The sequence below is a fragment of the Squalius cephalus genome, assembly GCF_949319135.1.
Source record: "Squalius cephalus genome assembly, chromosome: 2".
NCBI classification, from domain to species: Eukaryota; Metazoa; Chordata; class Actinopteri; order Cypriniformes; family Leuciscidae; genus Squalius; species Squalius cephalus.
Genome location: NC_137123.1, coordinates 16,789,377 through 16,807,489, shown reverse-complemented (window position 1 = coordinate 16,807,489; position 18,113 = coordinate 16,789,377). Strand labels below are relative to the sequence as shown.

The 18,113-nt window shown below is 40.9% G+C and overlaps 1 protein-coding gene across 3 annotated transcripts; it reads right to left on the bottom strand.

The window, feature by feature from the left end:
* Positions 1-1,357: 1,357 nt before the first annotated feature.
* xpo1a (exportin 1 a) lies at positions 1,358-17,946 on the bottom strand. 3 transcript variants are annotated; one of them, XM_079862209.1, is made up of 25 exons: positions 17,607-17,942; positions 17,359-17,431; positions 16,357-16,486; positions 16,141-16,242; positions 15,654-15,726; positions 15,254-15,315; positions 14,290-14,334; positions 14,030-14,211; positions 13,880-13,928; positions 13,637-13,756; positions 13,249-13,377; positions 12,520-12,678; positions 12,240-12,437; positions 12,016-12,154; positions 11,366-11,547; positions 10,056-10,212; positions 9,646-9,944; positions 8,336-8,519; positions 7,950-8,056; positions 7,662-7,856; positions 5,175-5,343; positions 4,810-4,944; positions 4,225-4,384; positions 4,047-4,143; positions 1,358-1,908 (listed from the first exon to the last, which is right to left on the bottom strand). In XM_079862209.1, the coding sequence occupies exons 3-25, from the start codon at positions 16,480-16,482 to the stop codon at positions 1,762-1,764; spliced, it is 3,216 nt and encodes a 1,071-aa protein (XP_079718335.1). In that variant the 5' UTR covers positions 16,483-16,486; positions 17,359-17,431; positions 17,607-17,942; the 3' UTR covers positions 1,358-1,761. The 3 variants fall into 3 exon arrangements, with proteins under 3 accessions (XP_079718335.1, XP_079718334.1, XP_079718336.1); XM_079862208.1 differs by having other exon boundaries at positions 17,359-17,946; XM_079862210.1 differs by lacking the exon at positions 17,359-17,431 and having other exon boundaries at positions 17,607-17,667.
* Between the last annotated feature and the right edge of the window lie 167 nt (positions 17,947-18,113).

The following is an 18,113-nucleotide window of genomic DNA, read 5'->3' as shown; positions in this document are numbered from 1 at the left end:
GGATGACGTCGCCTGGTTCCGCCGAGTCATCGCGCAGCTCGTTCGGCCTTTTCCGGAAAACTAGCAAAGAGAAAGGGAGGGGCGACCGTTGTTACACATCGGGTGTTTTCGTAAGCTCCGCCTGGTTCCGGTCTTAGAAATCTCGCGAGAAACGCAGTCGAGCACGTGTACGTGTGATGGTTTAATTTTGATATATCTACGAAAGCACACAGGTCCCATTTTTGTGTAATTAATTGATTGTTTAACAGTTATGGCCGGGGTCATAGTAGATTAGACAGATTAAATTCATCTTCATTCCCTTGCAATGCAAATTGGGAACTACCGTTCAAAAGTTTGGGGTCAGTAAAAAAAAAAAAATTCATTCAGCATCGACACATTAAATTGATCAAAAGTGCGATTAAAAATATATATTTTTAATATTTAAAAAATATTAAATAAATGCTGGTCTTTTATAACTTCATCTTCACCAAAGAATTCTGTAAAAAGTACGAGTTTCTCCAAAAATATTAAGCAGCTGTTTTCAACATTGATAATAATAGTAAATGTTTCTCGAGCATCAAATCATCATGTTAGAGTGATTTCTGAAGGATCATGTGACACTGAAGACTGGAGTAATGATGCTGAAAATTCAGCTTTGATCACAGGAATAAACTACACTTTAAAATATGTCACAATAGAAGTTATTTTAGATTGTAATATTTCAATGTTGCTATTTTTACTGTTATTTTGATCAAATAACAGCAGCCTTGGTGAGTGATACGCCATTTTGAACATTGAAAAAAAGAAAAAAACTTTTTTTGGGATGAGCTCTTGCACAAACTTGTGAACAGTAGTGTACATTACACCAAATACATAGATTTTTGATAAATCAACTGGCAGTTTCTTCACAAAACAGCTTGATCCTAATATCAGAATGGATGAGATACTCCAGTAAAGCAGCTTTAGTCCTACGAGCTAAATGAAACACACACACTATGCTTTGTAAAAATAACCAACTTTATGTTTCCATAATACTAATGCACAGCTTTACAAATAGGATGATATGAACAACCCCTTCCATTATGGCATCCCTATGCAAAAAACAAACAAAAAAAACAAAAAACAAAAAAAACACTCCTCAAGTCTGTAGCATGAAAAAGACATCAGTCTTTCCCATACATTGCAATCAAATGGAAAATATATATATGTATATATAAACACGCTCAACCCCCCAATAAAGAACGCAGGAACAGCACCAGGGCTGATCCAAAACCGTCACATTCACTTGCTGTGGTACACAAGCCACAACGACACGTCCCTGTGAGCAAACCTCACTTCCTGCACAGTAACTGTCCGTCTTCATCGGCCTGTCATACTGTATATTACATATTCACAAATAGATGAGGCTGAGAAAACATTAAAATGATTAGTCATGTGCTTCGAAATAAGAAAGCAAACATGCCGAACAGAATAAATTGATGCATATACAGTGAATTGATACAGGAGATAGACAGCAACAGTTTCCTTTATATAAAATGTTCTGTTATGTAAAACCAAGGATTTTGGGAGAAGTGGGAGGAGCCAGAAAACTAATAACAAACATGTCTTTAATTTACATATTGGCATGGATTGGGCTGACAAACAACCAACATCTGGATTAATTTTCCTATTTGTCCTCATTTGACTGCCGCCTCTCTATACACACGCACACATTTGACAGAGGAGCTCGAGGTGCCCCGGAACGAGTGTGAAATCTTCATGAGTGTGAAACTGCGCAGGATCTCATTCACACATTTCCTCCGGGAGCTCGTGAGGATTGAGGATTCCTGGGACAGACATCTGGAGCTTGTGTTTCTCCTCCTGAGCCTGACGCAGAGCCGCTTCCCTCTCCTCCAGAAACAGATCTGTGGAGTCCTCGCCTGCAAACTCCTGCAAACACAAGAGAGAGTGAGTGAGCGAGTGAGTGAGAGAGTGAGTGAGTGAGAGAGTGAGAATGGGTGAGTGAGTGAGATAAGAGTGTAAATGAGTGAGCGAGTGTGTGCGTGAGTGAATCTGTATGTGTGAGGGAGTGAGCAGGTGTGCGTGTATGTGTGTGTGTGCGTGAGTGAGTGAGTGTTTGAGAGTGAGTGTGAGAGTGATTGTGTGTGAGAGTGAGATTGAGTGTGAGTATGTGTATGTGTGAGTGAGTGAGCAGGTGTGTGTATATGTGAGGGAGTGTGTGCGTGAGTGAGTGTTTGTGTGTTTGAGAGTGATTGTGTGTAAAGGCCTCATTATACTTCTGTGTCGGACCTACGCCGGAGCCTATACGCCGTAGGCAACGTGTTGGTTTTAATTTATACTTCTGTGTCGTTGTCCGCGTTGACGCGCACCTAGGGAGCATGTGAAACCCCGAGGGAGAGGTTCTGGCAGACCAATCACCGCGCTTGTGTCCGCGTAGAATTGACGCGTTGTTACATTTTTGGAGAGGTGCACGTCAGGGTACGCCGTAGGGTACGCGCGCTACACACAGCCTACGACGTAGCTACGGCGGCAGTTCGACGCAGAAGTATAAAACAGGCTTAAGTGTGATTGAGTGAGTGTGAGTGAGATTGAGTGTGAGTGTGTTAGAGTGGTGTTTGAGAGTGATAGTGTGTGAGTGACAGCAAGTTAGTGTGTGAGCGTGTGTGTACATGAGTGTGCGTGTGTACGTGCATCTATGTATGTGTGAGTGAGAGAGTGTTTGTGTATGTGTGTGTGCGAGTGAGTGAGTGAGTGTGTGCGTGAGTGAGCAGGTATGTGTGTGCATGAGTGAGTGAGTAGGTGTGCGTGTATGTGTATGTGTGTGTATGTGAGTGTGCGTGAGTGAGTGAGTGTTTGTGTGTTTGAGAGTGAGTGTGTGTGAGTGTGATTGAGTGAGTGTGAGAGTGATTGTGTGAGTGTGAGAGTGATTGTGTGTGAGAGAGTGAGATTGAGTGTGAGTGTGTGCATTTGTATGTGTGAGTGAGTGAGTAGGTAGGTGTGTGTGTGTGTGTGTGTGTGTGTGTATGTGAGGGAGTGTGTGTGCGTGAGTGTTTGTGTGTTTGAGAGTGATTGTGTGTAAGTGTGATTGAGTGAGTGTGAGTGAGATTGAGTGTGAGTGTGAGTGATTGTGTGTTAGAGAGTGATTGTGTGAGTGAGAGCAAGTTAGTGTGTGAGAGTGTGAGCGTGCGTGTACATGAGTGTGCGTGTGTACGTGTATCTATGTATGTATGAGTGAGAGAGTGTTTGTGTATGTGTGTGTGCGCGAGTGAGTGAGATGAGGTGTGTGTGTGTGAGAGTGTGAACGAACACCCCCACCAGAGACTCCAATGCTGTTGTCAAGTAATGGCTGGTAAAAGTGTGTGTTCAACAAACACAGCAGCTGTTGGGGAAAGTTTATTTCCCACACTGCTCATGTGTGTATCCACTTCTATTGTGAACTTCTACCTGTGGCTGCGTTCCACTCCACTTTCAGACACACACTCGTGAACTTCCCTAAGCACTTCCCCCTTCATAAAGTGGACAAGTTTATACGGACAGACCCTCGACCCCTCGATTTTGACCGAGGGAGTCTACTCCGATGTACTCTTCAAGCAGCTCTATATCCCACAGTTCAACTTGTGACGTCACAACAGATCGCGGTTAACTGAAGTGCATGATATATTAATAGCATCGAGATTTAATCACATAATACTTGTAGCTAACTTATGTTCACAGTCAAAGTTCATACTATTGATATTTTTTTCGTTTGTGCATGTTATTTCTCCAACAGCTCATATACCAATAGGATGTAATGTGCACTTTCTGTAAAGCTGCTTTGAAACGATGTGTATTGTGAAAAGCACTACACAAATAAATGTGAATTGAATTGAATCAAGGGCTTAGTTAGTGCATCTCGTTTAAACCTCATGCAATAGCTCCGCCAGTAGTGGCCACTCATGCAACGTAAGCAATAATGCACATCCGAGAGAACGAGGGAAGTTAGGCATACTAATTGGGAGTGAAACACAGCCTTGGTTCACGACTAGAGAAATAGGAAGTAAAAACCTAGCAGGAAGGAAGTGACGTACCTTGATCTGGACCAGGAAGTCCCTGAGGTGCTCTTTAAAGGCAGCAATGTCCTGATTCAAGCTGAACAGACCCGTGACAAACACCTTCACCTGGGCGCTGAAAAACACCATGGAGATTAACACATGACAGGAACACATCCTGAAGACACACTGACACCATGTTGTGGGCTCTTCTTACTCTTGCAGGTGTGGGAAGGCCGTCTTCAGCAGGTTGGCCACGTACTCCTGCACGTAGCCTTGATTGTTGCCCGCGTTGCCTGCGTTCAGGGCTACGCTGATTTTACCCTCTTCCACCAGGTTGAACATGTAGGCGAGGATGGAGGCGTGCATCGTCAGACCTGCCCGTCACAAACCACACAGATCAGTCATCAAATACACACACACTCAATGAATCAATAATTAGCATTAGCATTACAGCAGTACAATATTTGTAGTGTTTGATTTAAATTAGCATAAATAAAAGGCAGTAAACCTTGCTTTAAATGTTATAAACCTTTCTCCCTTTTTTGCATTACGGTAATGAGAATTTGGGAGCAAAATATGTGCAATTATAATGATAATTGTAAAAAATATTGCCAAAATGAAAGGAAAAGAAAAACTTTTCCCTTAATATTTTGCTTAATTTTTTTTCCCGTTTTAATTTTCGGTGAAAATGAGCTGATTGTGTTTTCGACTGTGTCAGCGAGATGTGAAGCCTTTTTGTGCAAACAGTTCCATTAGTTACACTGTAAACATGTCACTATCTCTCTGCCTAGCAACTGACCAGCCGTATGAGAAGTATCCGTGACAACGGAGAAAATGTGCTGCAGGATGTCACAGAAGTAGGTTTGATAGAAGCTTTGAGCTGCTCCCTCCTCCTGTGCGATGTTCTGCAGCATCGTGAACAGGACCTGAAGCCCTGGAGACGCACAAACACACACAGACGCCTTTTTCATTTATGTCGCATGTGACACGAGTAAACCTAATGTCAGAAACATACTGAGCAACCACACAAATTGCATTCAGGAACATTTATGAATTAAGTGTAGTTAGAAGCCTTTTGCATTCACATAGAGTAGTGTAGAGTTGGTTTATTTGTTCAAGCACAAATTAGCTTAAAGCTAAATGCAACTGTAGCCCTCCACGCACCTGTGTCGGCCACATTCCTCATGGTGTGTTTGAAGGCCCAGATGATGGAGTCCAGAACCAGTTTGAACTGTGCCGGAGGGATGGACAGGAATGCTGGGAAACACTGGGAGTTGACGGCTTGCAGCAGGTAGAAGAAATGCGTCCTGTGCTCGGGATACTCCTCAAAGTTCTGAGACGGAGAAATAACGATCATTAAAGTAGGGCTGCGTGATTTCAGGATTCTACGGGCTCCATTGACTTCCATAGTATGGTTTTTCAGTCAAGGGCTCCATCAACTGTTAGGTTACCCAGATTCAGCAGAAGAAAGCATAAGGCGTTCTAGGCTAGTTTTTAACAGCATATGGTGTTCTAGGCTCGTTTTTAACAGCATATGGTGTTCTAAGCTAGTTTCTAACAGCATATGGTGTTCTAGGTTCGTTTTTAACAGCATATGGTGTTCTAGGCTAGTTTCTAACAGCATATGGTGTTCTAAGCTAGTTTCTAACAGCATATGGTGTTCTAGGTTCGTTTTTAACAGCATATGGTGTTCTAGGCTAGTTTCTAACAGCATATGGTGTTCTAGGCTAGTTTCTAACAGCATATGGTGTTCTAGGCTCGTTTTTAACAGCATATGGTGTTCTAGGCTAGTTTTTAACAGCATATGGTGTTCTAGGCTAGTTTCTAACAGCATATGGTGTTCTAGGTTCGTTTTTAACAGCATATGGTGTTCCAGGCTAGTTTCTAACAGCATATGGTGTTCTAGGCTAGTTTCTAACAGCATATGGTGTTCTAGGCTAGTTTCTAACAGCATATGGTGTTCTAGGCTAGTTTCTAACAGCATATGGTGTTCTAGGCTAGTTTCTAACAGCATATGGTGTTCTAGGTTCGTTTTTAACAGCATATGGTGTTCTAGGCTAGTTTCTAACAGCATATGGTGTTCTAAGCTAGTTTCTAACAGCATATGGTGTTCTAGGTTCGTTTTTAACAGCATATGGTGTTCTAGGCTAGTTTCTAACAGCATATGGTGTTCTAAGCTAGTTTCTAACAGCATATGGTGTTCTAGGTTCGTTTTTAACAGCATATGGTGTTCTAGGCTAGTTTCTAACAGCATATGGTGTTCTAGGCTAGTTTCTAACAGCATATGGTGTTCTAGGCTCGTTTTTAACAGCATATGGTGTTCTAGGCTAGTTTTTAACAGCATATGGTGTTCTAGGCTAGTTTCTAACAGCATATGGTGTTCTAGGCTAGTTTCTAACAGCATATGGTGTTCTAGGCTAGTTTCTAACAGCATATGGTGTTCTAGGCTAGTTTCTAACAGCATATGGTGTTCTAGGCTAGTTTCTAACAGCATATGGTGTTCTAGGCTAGTTTTTAACAGCATATGGTGTTCTAGGCTAGTTTCTAACAGCATATGGTGTTCTAGGCTAGTTTTTAACAGCATATGGTGTTCTAGGCTAGTTTTTAACAGCATATGGTGTTCTAGGCTAGTTTCTAACAGCATATGGTGTTCTAGGTTCGTTTTTAACAGCATATGGTGTTCTAGGCTAGTTTCTAACAGCATATGGTGTTCTAGGCTAGTTTCTAACAGCATATGGTGTTCTAGGCTCGTTTTTAACAGCATATGGTGTTCTAGGCTAGTTTCTAACAGCATATGGTGTTCTAGGCTAGTTTCTAACAGCATATGGTGTTCTAGGCTAGTTTCTAACAGCATATGGTGTTCTAAGCTAGTTTCTAACAGCATATGGTGTTCTAGGCTAGTTTAACAGCATATGGTGTTCTAGGCTAGTTTTTAACAGCATATGGTGTTCTAGGCTAGTTTTTAACAGCATATGGTGTTCTAGGCTAGTTTCTAACAGCATATGGTGTTCTAGGCTAGTTTTTAACAGCATATGGTGTTCTAGGATAGTTTTTAACCCTTTTAAACCGACTGTGTCGTCGCCGACACATACCAGCAAGCTGTATTCATTTTACCGTAACCGTTACTCTTTCACGTATCTTAGCATGTGGTGTGTGCATGTGTATGTGTGCGTGCATTTGTTTATGTGTGCGCGTGCGCGTGTATGAAAAAAAAGTGTCCTAAATGAAAACTGTGCAACCCATTGTCACAAAAAAGACTTGTATATAAGTATTATAGTTAATTTTTCAACTTTAAAGTGTTAGTTTCTTTCGTTCAAGATTTTTCAGTTTTTATCTAAATAAAAATCAGTAAAATTTATTCTTGCCTTTTTATTTTTGTCTTTTTAAATTCTATTTACAAACTCACCACACACAGTAATGGTCAATAACTGTAATTTGTTGAAAGGTTATTTTTTTTCTGAAAAAGATGACACCTTGCACATGAAGATAGCACATTGTTTTAGAATTTTTACAGTAAGAAAAAAACTAAATATGTGAAAAACACCTATTTTAGCTTCAGGTTCTAAAGGGTTAACCGCATGCTCAAATGCTCACGAAGACGACTTGCATTGGGTTGATGCTGAAAATCTGAGATGTTAAACGTGGACTAACCTTGTTGATCATGTCGAGGGTGCACTCGAACACAGCATCGAATATCTTCGGGATCTCTCCTGTTATGTGGGCGCCAAGCTTGTTGACAATGGTTGCCATAGTGCTGAGCACCTCTGGTTCTCGAGCGGCCGGGACGTTCCTTTGGTAGTCGATGAGAACCGCCTCCAGCAAAGGTGGAACGAAGTTCTCTCCAACCTAAACAGACAACAACAATGCTTTGTACTGCTGTCAAACCCGGCATATTAATGTGGCATGAGCTCAGACTGATCCAGGATCAGCAGAACTAACCATCTGTGGGTCGTTGGAGCGGCTGACCCATCCTGAGATGAGCTTCAGAGTCTCTCTCTTCACGGTCCGCATGCTACGTATCAGAGGCTGCTTCGTCACCATCTCACCTGCAGAGAAACAGCAAAGAGTTAAACGTGAGCTATTACTGTTAACATGTTATTTCCCCTCTGCACTTTGGCACAAGGTATTTCTACACTATTCAATACGGCATGTTGGGCTGGAGGGTGAGCGCATGCGCAGGGTGCTGTTCTGTTGGTGTGTGTCGTAATGGTGGTTATGCGAAACTTTGCAGTGCACTAAAAGTGTGTCAACTATATAAACTTTGCGTTTATTTCACGTAACAATTACGTGGGTCACGTGCTCCATGCCAGGTGTGCTTGGCTCACCGTTGCTCTGGATGGCAGAAGAGATGTTCTCGCTCAGGCACTTGTAGACGTTGAGCATGTCCAGGTAAATGCGGCCCAGCTGCAAGACGAAGGGGTGACCCACGGCTTTACACGCCCTCACGTTGGTCTTCAAGATGCTGCCTAGCTGACGCACCGTCTCCGGGTCCTTCAGGATGTCCACGTTCTGATTGAAGAGAGACATCATGTGCTTTGAGTTTTGAGGTGCCGTTCTGTTTCAATCTTAACATTGGAGCATAAACCCTTAAAGGCACAGTATGCAAGTTTTGTTGCTAGATGTCATTTTTTTCAAAACAATTAATGCATATCTTGACGCAGTGAATGAGTGTGGAATCATGGGAGTTGCTGTCTTCACCTCCACAGTCAATGGAAAGCAATCCGACGGGGAAGTTTTCCTGATGTTATTGTGGTATGATCAGGGCGGGGTCGAGAGCCTGGGACATTTTACATTGCTATTTTATTATTGCCTAATAGCCCCAGTCGGTGCCACGTTTATTTGCAATTAAAGTTGCGTTTAACATGCAAGCTCCTCCTTCCATGAACTTAAACTTTGGTACAGTTACATTTGATCACTTAAATTCACATTTTATTTCATTCTAATGAAACAGCCACAAGTGCTGAATTACTACTCATACTGGTCAGTTTATCAGACGAATTAAAATTGTGGGGAAAGCAGAACGCTGTTTTACTTGGTCACAACAATCATACTAAAATAGATTTGAGTGTGTTGAAAGTTGTTATAATGTTACTCTGTGTTCGCTCGGTGGCTGGTATGAGACACTGCAGTATGCTAGATCGAAAATACAAAATTTTAATAAAAGCTGAATGACTTGTGCTGATAAACAGCATGCAATTCATTTTAAAATATATTGTATGGTAGAGAAAATGCTGTATTACTGTCAAACAAAGGTCTTTCTGATTTTGCTATGTTAGCCACTTGACAAAATAGTGTTGTCTGAGGCATGGTCAATGCAGTAACATCAAGGAAACGAGAGATTCAAACAATAAGACTAACTGTGTTGAGCTAAATAACGATGATTCGTTTTCTGTCGATAAAAGTGTCCAAACAGTTCAAATAACCAGTCTAATAAAAAGCATAATGTATTAAAGCATCTTTGGTGTTTCCATGGTTTCTACTGAAAAAACGGGAATCGGGGTTTTTGGATATTTTAATTGTGCCTTTAAAAGTGCAAGAAATATCTGTTCCCTTTTGGTTTGGAAAGATAAAATAAACACTCAAGCTATTCACTATAATAGTTTCTCAGTGAGGCCAGAATAGCACTGCTTCTCACCTTGGTGGCCTGCTGGATGATGCTGTCCCACACCTGGTTGGGAAGGAGCATGTATTTCTCAATGAGCCGCTCCTGGACGGTCTGGTCCGTCTGCGCTCCGATCATGTAGCCCACGGCCTCGTAGAACGTGTGCACCTGCTGCGGCTGCAGGTCACAGATGATGGTGTTGATGTTGTTGAGGATCTCGTCGATGAAGGGCATCACCTCGCCCACCTGCACCTGCACAAAATGCCTCCTGCACTTCTGAGCGATCTTGATGAACGTGTCGCAGGCCATGTCCTGCACGCCATCATGGGTCTCTGAAAGACAGAGAGAGACTTTCCAATTAACATAAACCTTCAGATAAAATTTGCACTTTAGCAAAAAACATGCATGACCAGACAAAAGGACAAACAAAATGAGTTCCTCACCGTGCATGAACTCAAAGAGCTTGTTGACGACGGTCTTGAGGAACTTCCAGTGGGCCCTGAGGAACCGTGGGTATTGGCCGACGATGTACATGATGTTGGAGGCGATGATGGCCTTGTTGTCTTTCCCTCTTTTCTGTTCACACAGACCCAGCAGATCCTGAGACAGAAATATATGGATTTTACTGACAAACATTTACGTAGACAAACACTAGGCATCATACAATTGCGGACTTTGTAAATGGTTCATAACACCTGCACGATTCTGGATAAATTGAGAATCACACTTTGTTTTAGTTTCAAATAGACGTCACATTTCTCCCATGATTCTGAACAGACAATTGCTGTTAATTGCAGTGTATTTAAAACGTTTAATTACTTTTTTTTAAATCAATTTGAATGAATGATTAAATGACTCACTCATAAAGACTTCACTTGTTTCATAACTGAATGAATCAGCATTTTTGAATGAATGATTTAAATGACAAATAAACTTTTTACAGTCACTTGTCGCCACCTGGTGGTGTAATGATGCTACTTTCAAAAGGTGATTTGTTCTTTTAATTGCTTCCATTGACAACAGTGCTTATATCTGACATATAAACTTTTATCCAGTACTTCTGTGATAATGTGAATATTTGTTACACAGAAATTATGATATTGTGTGGTTGAAAAATGTATAATAGACACAGGCAAATCGATGTCATTTAGGAATAAGATCATGTGGGTGTTTGAATCAAGATTGCTTCTTTTTTTTTTACGATTAATCATGCAGCTCTAATGGTTACAGAGAAATATTAGGCATCATGCTCAACCAGACCTTCAAATCATTCCGAACACAAACTCACACAGCCTCATTGCTAAGAGACACATTACAGATTAAACAAACGTGGATGTGCAGGAGATGACCACAGAAGTTGTTGTTGCGAAAAAGAAAAGGGAGCCAAGCACATTTTTTGGATGGGTCTTGGGTGGGTAGACGCGGTCAGTATGGAGTTAGAGGCGAGAGCCACAGTGAGTCAGATATTGAGGCTAATTTGTTACGCATGTTCTGTTAATTTACTTTCGTACTGTTATTGTATTTCATTGCTAAACTGACAGATAGAGGTCAGCTTTTTATCATACACTGATAAGAGTTCTAAAATCTAAAAACACATTTTGATTTCCTCTGATTGGACGGAATCATAGTCTGAAGCTAAAAACTACATAATTAAAAATCGGAATCTGTGCCCATCATACACTACGCGATTTGCAATCTTTATCCATGTAAACATTTCCTGATAAACTCAAACAAACACATGCTGAATAAACACCTTAATGACGGTGACGAGGAACCTCTTCTCGTCCTCCTCATGCATGGCCCCACTGATGGAGCCGATGGCCCAGCATAGCGTGTTCAGGTTCCTCCAGGACCACTCGGTACCGTTCACTTGATTATGAAGCTTCTCGGTCATGATCCGCTCCGTATCAGCATAGTCCAGATGAGTCAAGTAGACTGGACGAGAAAAAGAGATCATTATGAAGCTTTCTCCAGAAAGATAAGCCGCGTGCTGTTGACAGAAGCTGCATGTGGAATCGCACACTTCCCTACTAGGCGAAAAAAAGTATGAGACAAAACAAGTATGTCTGAATTCACAGCACTCATTAGGACAAGAGTAGGCAAAAACCCGGATGCCTTCTGAAGAGTGCGTACGATGGACACTTTACTATCCCATGAGGCAACAGGAGAGGATTTGTGAATGGCCGTGAAGTGACACGACTGATGCTGGTAGATCACATGATGATGACAACATGGCGAAAAAAGTACGTCCGGATTGCTTTCATTCTACACACATTCATACTTTTTTTTTAGCCCTCGCAAAGTACGTACTTATTCAAAATAAGTACCTACTCGAGAGAGTATGTGATTTCATATGCAGCCCTAGACTTTTTTTTAAATGCATTATAAGCCCGTCGTGATTACCCAGAGTCTCCCTCATGTTTTTGTAGAGGTTAATGGAGTCTGTGTCCTTCATGAATTCTCTCACCACCTCGCCCTGATCGTTCTCCACCACCAGAACCTCCTCCGGTTTGGCCATGCGACTCACCATCAGCAGACGCACCTGAGACCGGTCAAGAACACAGACTGTTTTTCTCCTGCTACCAACATTTTGAGGTGGACTTGCTGTACACTTGAGACTGACTGACCTTAGAGAGCACAGGCAGGTAAAGGTGTCGGCGGGGCGGCACGTCAAAGTGTTGGCTGGTTGAGAGCATTGGAGAGGTAGAGGTAGAGAAGGGACTCTCTCTGTAGAGCTCGGCGGCCAGATGGTTCCAGTACTCCAGGCAGATCTTAAAGATCTCCGTCTCCTCCACCTCAGACACCAGCAGCATGTAATGAAGAGCCTGAGCACATGGGAGACAATGCATGAGTGAGTGAGTGTGTCTCACTATCACATCATCTCTATACCTTTCACTGTGTGTGTACCTCCATGAGTGTCTCTCTGAGGTTCAGTCTCTTCTCTATCAGTTGTCCGTGCTCTTTGAGGAAGGTGCAGAGGAACAGACTGAGGTTCTGGATGAAGTTCTGCTCATCGTCTTTCCCATTTGCATACGCCAGACGGATATTTGTGTTCAGTGGAAGCATCTGTCGAGTAGAATAATGCGGGTTTAGTTTAAAAACGAATAGTTGTAGGTTTGTTATAGTTTTCATTTTCATTCTTTGTAACACTCATGCAGAAACTGCACTGTTCACAAAATAATCACAAGTTTAATTAGTGAAATTCAAGGCACATAATACTGCAGACTTTTGCATAGACATCAAGAGGTCATCCAACCAGATCTAGTAACATGGTCATACGCTACCATTCAAACATTTGGCTATATTTACTTAACCAAAACTACAGTAAAAACAGTAATAGTGGAATATTATTCAAATGTAAAAACTGTTTAATGAAATTTATTCCTGTGTTGGCAAAGCATCATTACTCCAGTCTTCAGTGTCACATGATCCTTCAGAAATCACTCTAATATGATGATTTGATGCTCAAGAAACATTTATGATTATTATGAATGTTGAAAACAGCACTTATTTGAAAAAGAAATCCTTTGTAACATTATAAATGTCTTTACGGTCCCTTTTAATCAACCCTTGCTGAATAAAAGTATTAATTTCTTTAAAAACATTTGAAGACTAGCATATGCGTGCGAGCTGTACCTGTTTGAGCTGCATCATGGTGAGCGTGAACAGGTTGACAAACTGCTCCTCGTACTGACTGACACTGACGCCCGCGATCTCCGTCAGACACTTCAGAGTGACGTTCCGGAACATCGGAACATTCAGAAACTGTGGAATAAGTCGGAACACAAATGATAAACTTTCTGGAACACAAGACATGTGAAAGAGCATAAATGTAGGAGCACCAGCTCGGACACAAAGCCTTAAGGCAGAGGGCCCATGAGAACAGCCAGCGCTCCAATCAATCTTCCTCTCTTTCTTACGCACTGGCAAGCTGAACCAATGACAGTGCGCCTTTGTGAGAGGAGTGAGTGTATCACACAATCAAATAATTACAATTTTATTGTTTATTTATTTGGCTTGTTACCTTGTACACCAGTGTGCTGATGAGTTTGGTCTCAAATATGTAGCCCAGAGGAATCCAGTTCAGGAAACGAAGGAGTGTCTCTAATGTGGCGTGGACCAGAGGGGCATTCTGGGAATTTTCCTGAAAAAAAAAAAAAAACAGAATGATATCCAAGTTAAAAATGACAGGCCGAAGAATACCGTACTGAACTGAACTTATCTAAATAATGACTGTCACTACTGTGATATTCTGCTTCGTACGTACCATGACAAACTGGCAGAGCTGGAATATTTGGGAAAATTCGTTGCACATACTGCAAGAGGTAAGAGAGAGGTTGAGTAAACATTACTGTAATCATTGTCCCAACTACACCTACAGCTCTACTGACACGGTCTGTAACGGTCACACGCTTACCTGTCCTTCAGGTGTTTGGCTTTGACCTGAGTCATCTGGCCGCTGGAGAAGTCAAACACCTCCTCACTGAGGAGCTTCAGGATGATCATGTTGTTCTGACACAGGCTCTCACTGGTGCGACTCGCTCCCACGATGTCACTGATGAACGTGGGCCAGTGCTTCGGCCACTCCTGCTTCAGGATCTACACACAGACAGGAACACAGTGAGCCATACACCGTCACAAAATCATGACGACAAAAATTCCTGAAATGATGCTCACCTGCACCAGGATCATGTTGAGCTTTGCTATGTAAACCCCCTCTTTCTGTAAGAGCAAAAACACGAGTCGGTAAGGATGCGTTCAGTAACGTGACAAGTACAAATCAGGGTTATTACAGTTAACTAAACCTAATAAGTTTAATATGAGTTTTAAAGTTGTTTCATATTTCTTCAAGTTGTTCATTTCATTGAATCAATTGAAATTGACTAATTAATTGAAATTAAAAAACTGAATTGAAATGAAAAAATGAATTGAAAAAACTTAAACCTATATTATAGTGATGCGCGATATATCGGCCAACATCGGTATTAGCGGTACATTTTTAATAAGAAAATGTGGCGGATATATTAAAGCATATAAATAATGAATTATTTCCTTCAGCAGAGACACTTCAGATGCGCAATTCAGTTTTGAATTGCTTGAAACATGATTCAAATCACTTGAAAATACAGTTCAGTGCAACATGTGCAGCGCAAGTCTGTCATATAGGCTACATAAAATCATAATGAGAACATTATAATTGTGTGCTTGGGACATGGATTTTAATAGTACGACTTTTGTTTTTGTAACCAGCCTCTCAAAAATTATATTACATTTCGGATTTAGATTTATCGGCCAATATATCTGTTATCGGCTTTCAAATATGAAGAGATATCGGTATCGGCCAAAATTTTCTTATTGGTGCATCCCTGCTATTTTATTTCAGTCAGTTTGTCAAAGCAACATTTCTCATTTTTGTTTAGATTGAGTTGAAGTACTACTTCAATTGAAAAATTGAACTACTAAAAAAAAAAAGACAAAAAAAAAAAAAGACAAAAACACAATAAAACCTTTAGTAAAATGAAAATGGAAAATTGCACAAAAAAAAAATTCTCTTCAATATTTATAAAACCATAATAGGACATTATACTTAAATAACACTGGTGCAATTGGTAGAAGATACATTTTTTATTTTGTTTATTACCTCTACGCTGTTGGCATCAGAGGAAGTCTTGATAATCAGGCCAACGACATACTTCTTAATTCCTGTGAACAGACAGAGCTGTCAGTTTTTTGTGCAGTCCTTGTGCAAGGAGTCATTACGTTTTCATATGACAGTATAGTTATATAATGTGGAGGGGTGTAGTAGATTCTCCATAGAGCAAGGGTCCTCAACTCTGACCCTCGAAATCTATTGTCCTGCAGAGTTTAGCCCCAACCTGGATCAAACACACCCGCCTATAACTTCCTGAAGACCTTGATTAGCTTGTTCAGGAGAGTTTGATTCAGGTTAGAGTAAAACTCTGCAGGAAAGTGGATCTTGAGGCCCAGAGTTGGGATCCCCTGACATAGAGAAAGATCAGTGTCATCACACATTCCCTCACCTTCACATTGGTTTCGTGGAAGAATCTTCCAGCGTGTTTTGATCACTGTCTCCAGTATCTGAAGGGCGTAGTACTGCAATACAGATAACAAAAGGATTAAACATCAGTTTAATGTGGCAGAAAAAATTGGTGGTGGTGGACAAACACAGTCATCCACACACACACACACACACACACATTCCCCACGTGAACTGCGAGCCCAGTACTGACAATAAATCTTAAAATGTATATTTAAAAAATCTGTATGTAAGAAGACTTAATGCACAGATTGTTTGACATACAGTAGAGTTCACACCATATGCAGACTTGGGTAATGTCCGCAAATGCGCACCCGAGTTCAGAAAACAGCGTTCACATCATCCAAACAAACTGAACTCTGATGTCAATCAAACCTGTGCGCGCACCAAAAGTGCCACCCTATGGTTGACATTCAGTAGCAGGACTCAGTATAGAACAAACATGTAGAAAGGCATTAGCGTTGACATACTTTTGTCTTCATGTTCTGTGAGAACTCCAGTATGGTGTCCACTCTGGTCCAGGCATCTGGGTGGTCCTTCAGGTTGGTGAGAACTTCTTGTGCAAGCCTTTGCTAAAATAACGAAAAGCACTTTTGATGCACTGTACGTGTCTGGCAAACACCAAAACACTACCTGACGTGTTCAAAGCTTCAGAATTGTCTCGGATTTTGCAAATTAACACATACCTGAGATCCCACGTCATAGTACATGGAGTTGACGACATTGTCCAGAAGGTTGATGTCTAGCTTCTGACTGAAGTCCAGCAACTGTCGTGCTGTGTGATCCGCCAACATGGTCATGTCTGCCGGCATAGAGCTGGAGGAGACCGGGGAACAAGACGGGCCACATCTTTTAGATATCAAACGTTGAGTGACAGTTCTTTGACTCCTCATCCCATTATCAAGTTGATCATTTCAGTTAATGAAATTTTTTTTTTTTTTTTTATATAGTTTTAGCTTCAATTGACTGAAATTGGTTAGTTAATTGAAATCAAATATTTTATTTCAGTTAGTTGTTAATGCCATGTTGCTAATTTTCGTTTGTTTAAATTTAAGTACTACTTCAACTACTAAATCTGAAAAAAAAAAAAAATCGAAAAAAATAACTACTAAAAATGTCAAAAACACAAAAAAATTACTACAATTTTAACTAAAATGAAAAAAACTTAAGTTTTAAATATTAACAAACACTAATATAGTTTGTTCAATGATACACTGGTACAAAATGAGTAACGTTAGTAATATTAGTACTAGTTGATTTCTGATATTAAAAGTTAGACACTAAGCCAGTGGCTCACACCACGCGTGTCCACAAAATTTACACTGAAATACAACCTATAATGACACCGAGTGCAGTTTTGCTGAGATCACTGATATTAGTTCTCCATGCAAACGAAGTGCTAACATGGCAGAACAACATATTAACTGTGTGTACAGCTATAAAAATTAGAAAAAATTTACAATTTGAATTCAAATATCTTAATATAGACTCATTAAACTTTTTAGAAAGCAGCCCACATGGATTCAAGCTGAGCTTCTGCAGCTACGGGCAGCGAGAAGGAACAAAACGCGTTTTTGTTTCTGTTTCACATCAGGCAATGTCAGCAAACTAGCACTTCATTCAACTCGCTTATCGTAGTTGTTCATATTTATAACACATAACCATCTCACCGAACACCTTTAACTTACCTGTTTTAATCAAAACTCCTCTTTTCGCTGAAAACAAAACAAAACAATGCTAACGTGGTTCAGGAACCTGGAACTGGGTTTAGTGTCGTGGAAATATGCGTCGCGTCAAAACAAGATCAAGACGTCAGGTAAAAAAAAAAAGAAAAAAAGTATGTTTGATCTATCTCATTTTAAACGATAGGCGTGTGTACAAATATTCAAAAGGCAATCTAAAGCAAGTTCACTTTAAATGCTAACTAGCTGGTTACCTCAATGTATAGCCATACACACTACAGTGCAGAGAAAACGATACATGGAAACCCCCCGAAACACACAATTTCGGTGTTATTTTTAATTATTGTCTTCAGTAATTGAGTCCGGGTCCTCTTTCAGTCAGCAGCTCGTGTTAGTTCATCTGTATCTCTGTATGACGGTTTACAGCTCGCTTTAACAACTCAGTCCGTTTTATAACAACAGCATCAAAGCAATCGTTAGTTTATTCTTTTGTCTATTGCAGAAAAAAACGTTGTTTTATATCAAATATCTGCGAGAGACTGTGACCCAGCTCCTCTCCAGTCTCATGCATCACACGCAAGACCGGTTGAAACCGGTTCAGACTGGCATATTCCATCTCGGTTTAGTTTTCAGCCCGTAGCGCCGCGTAAAATTCGGACTGTGGACACGCCCTGCGCTGCAGCTGATTGGCTGGAGAGAGAGCAGGGCGGACACCTTGCTCGCATGTGATTGGCTAGAGTTGCTGTCCGTCAGGATTGACC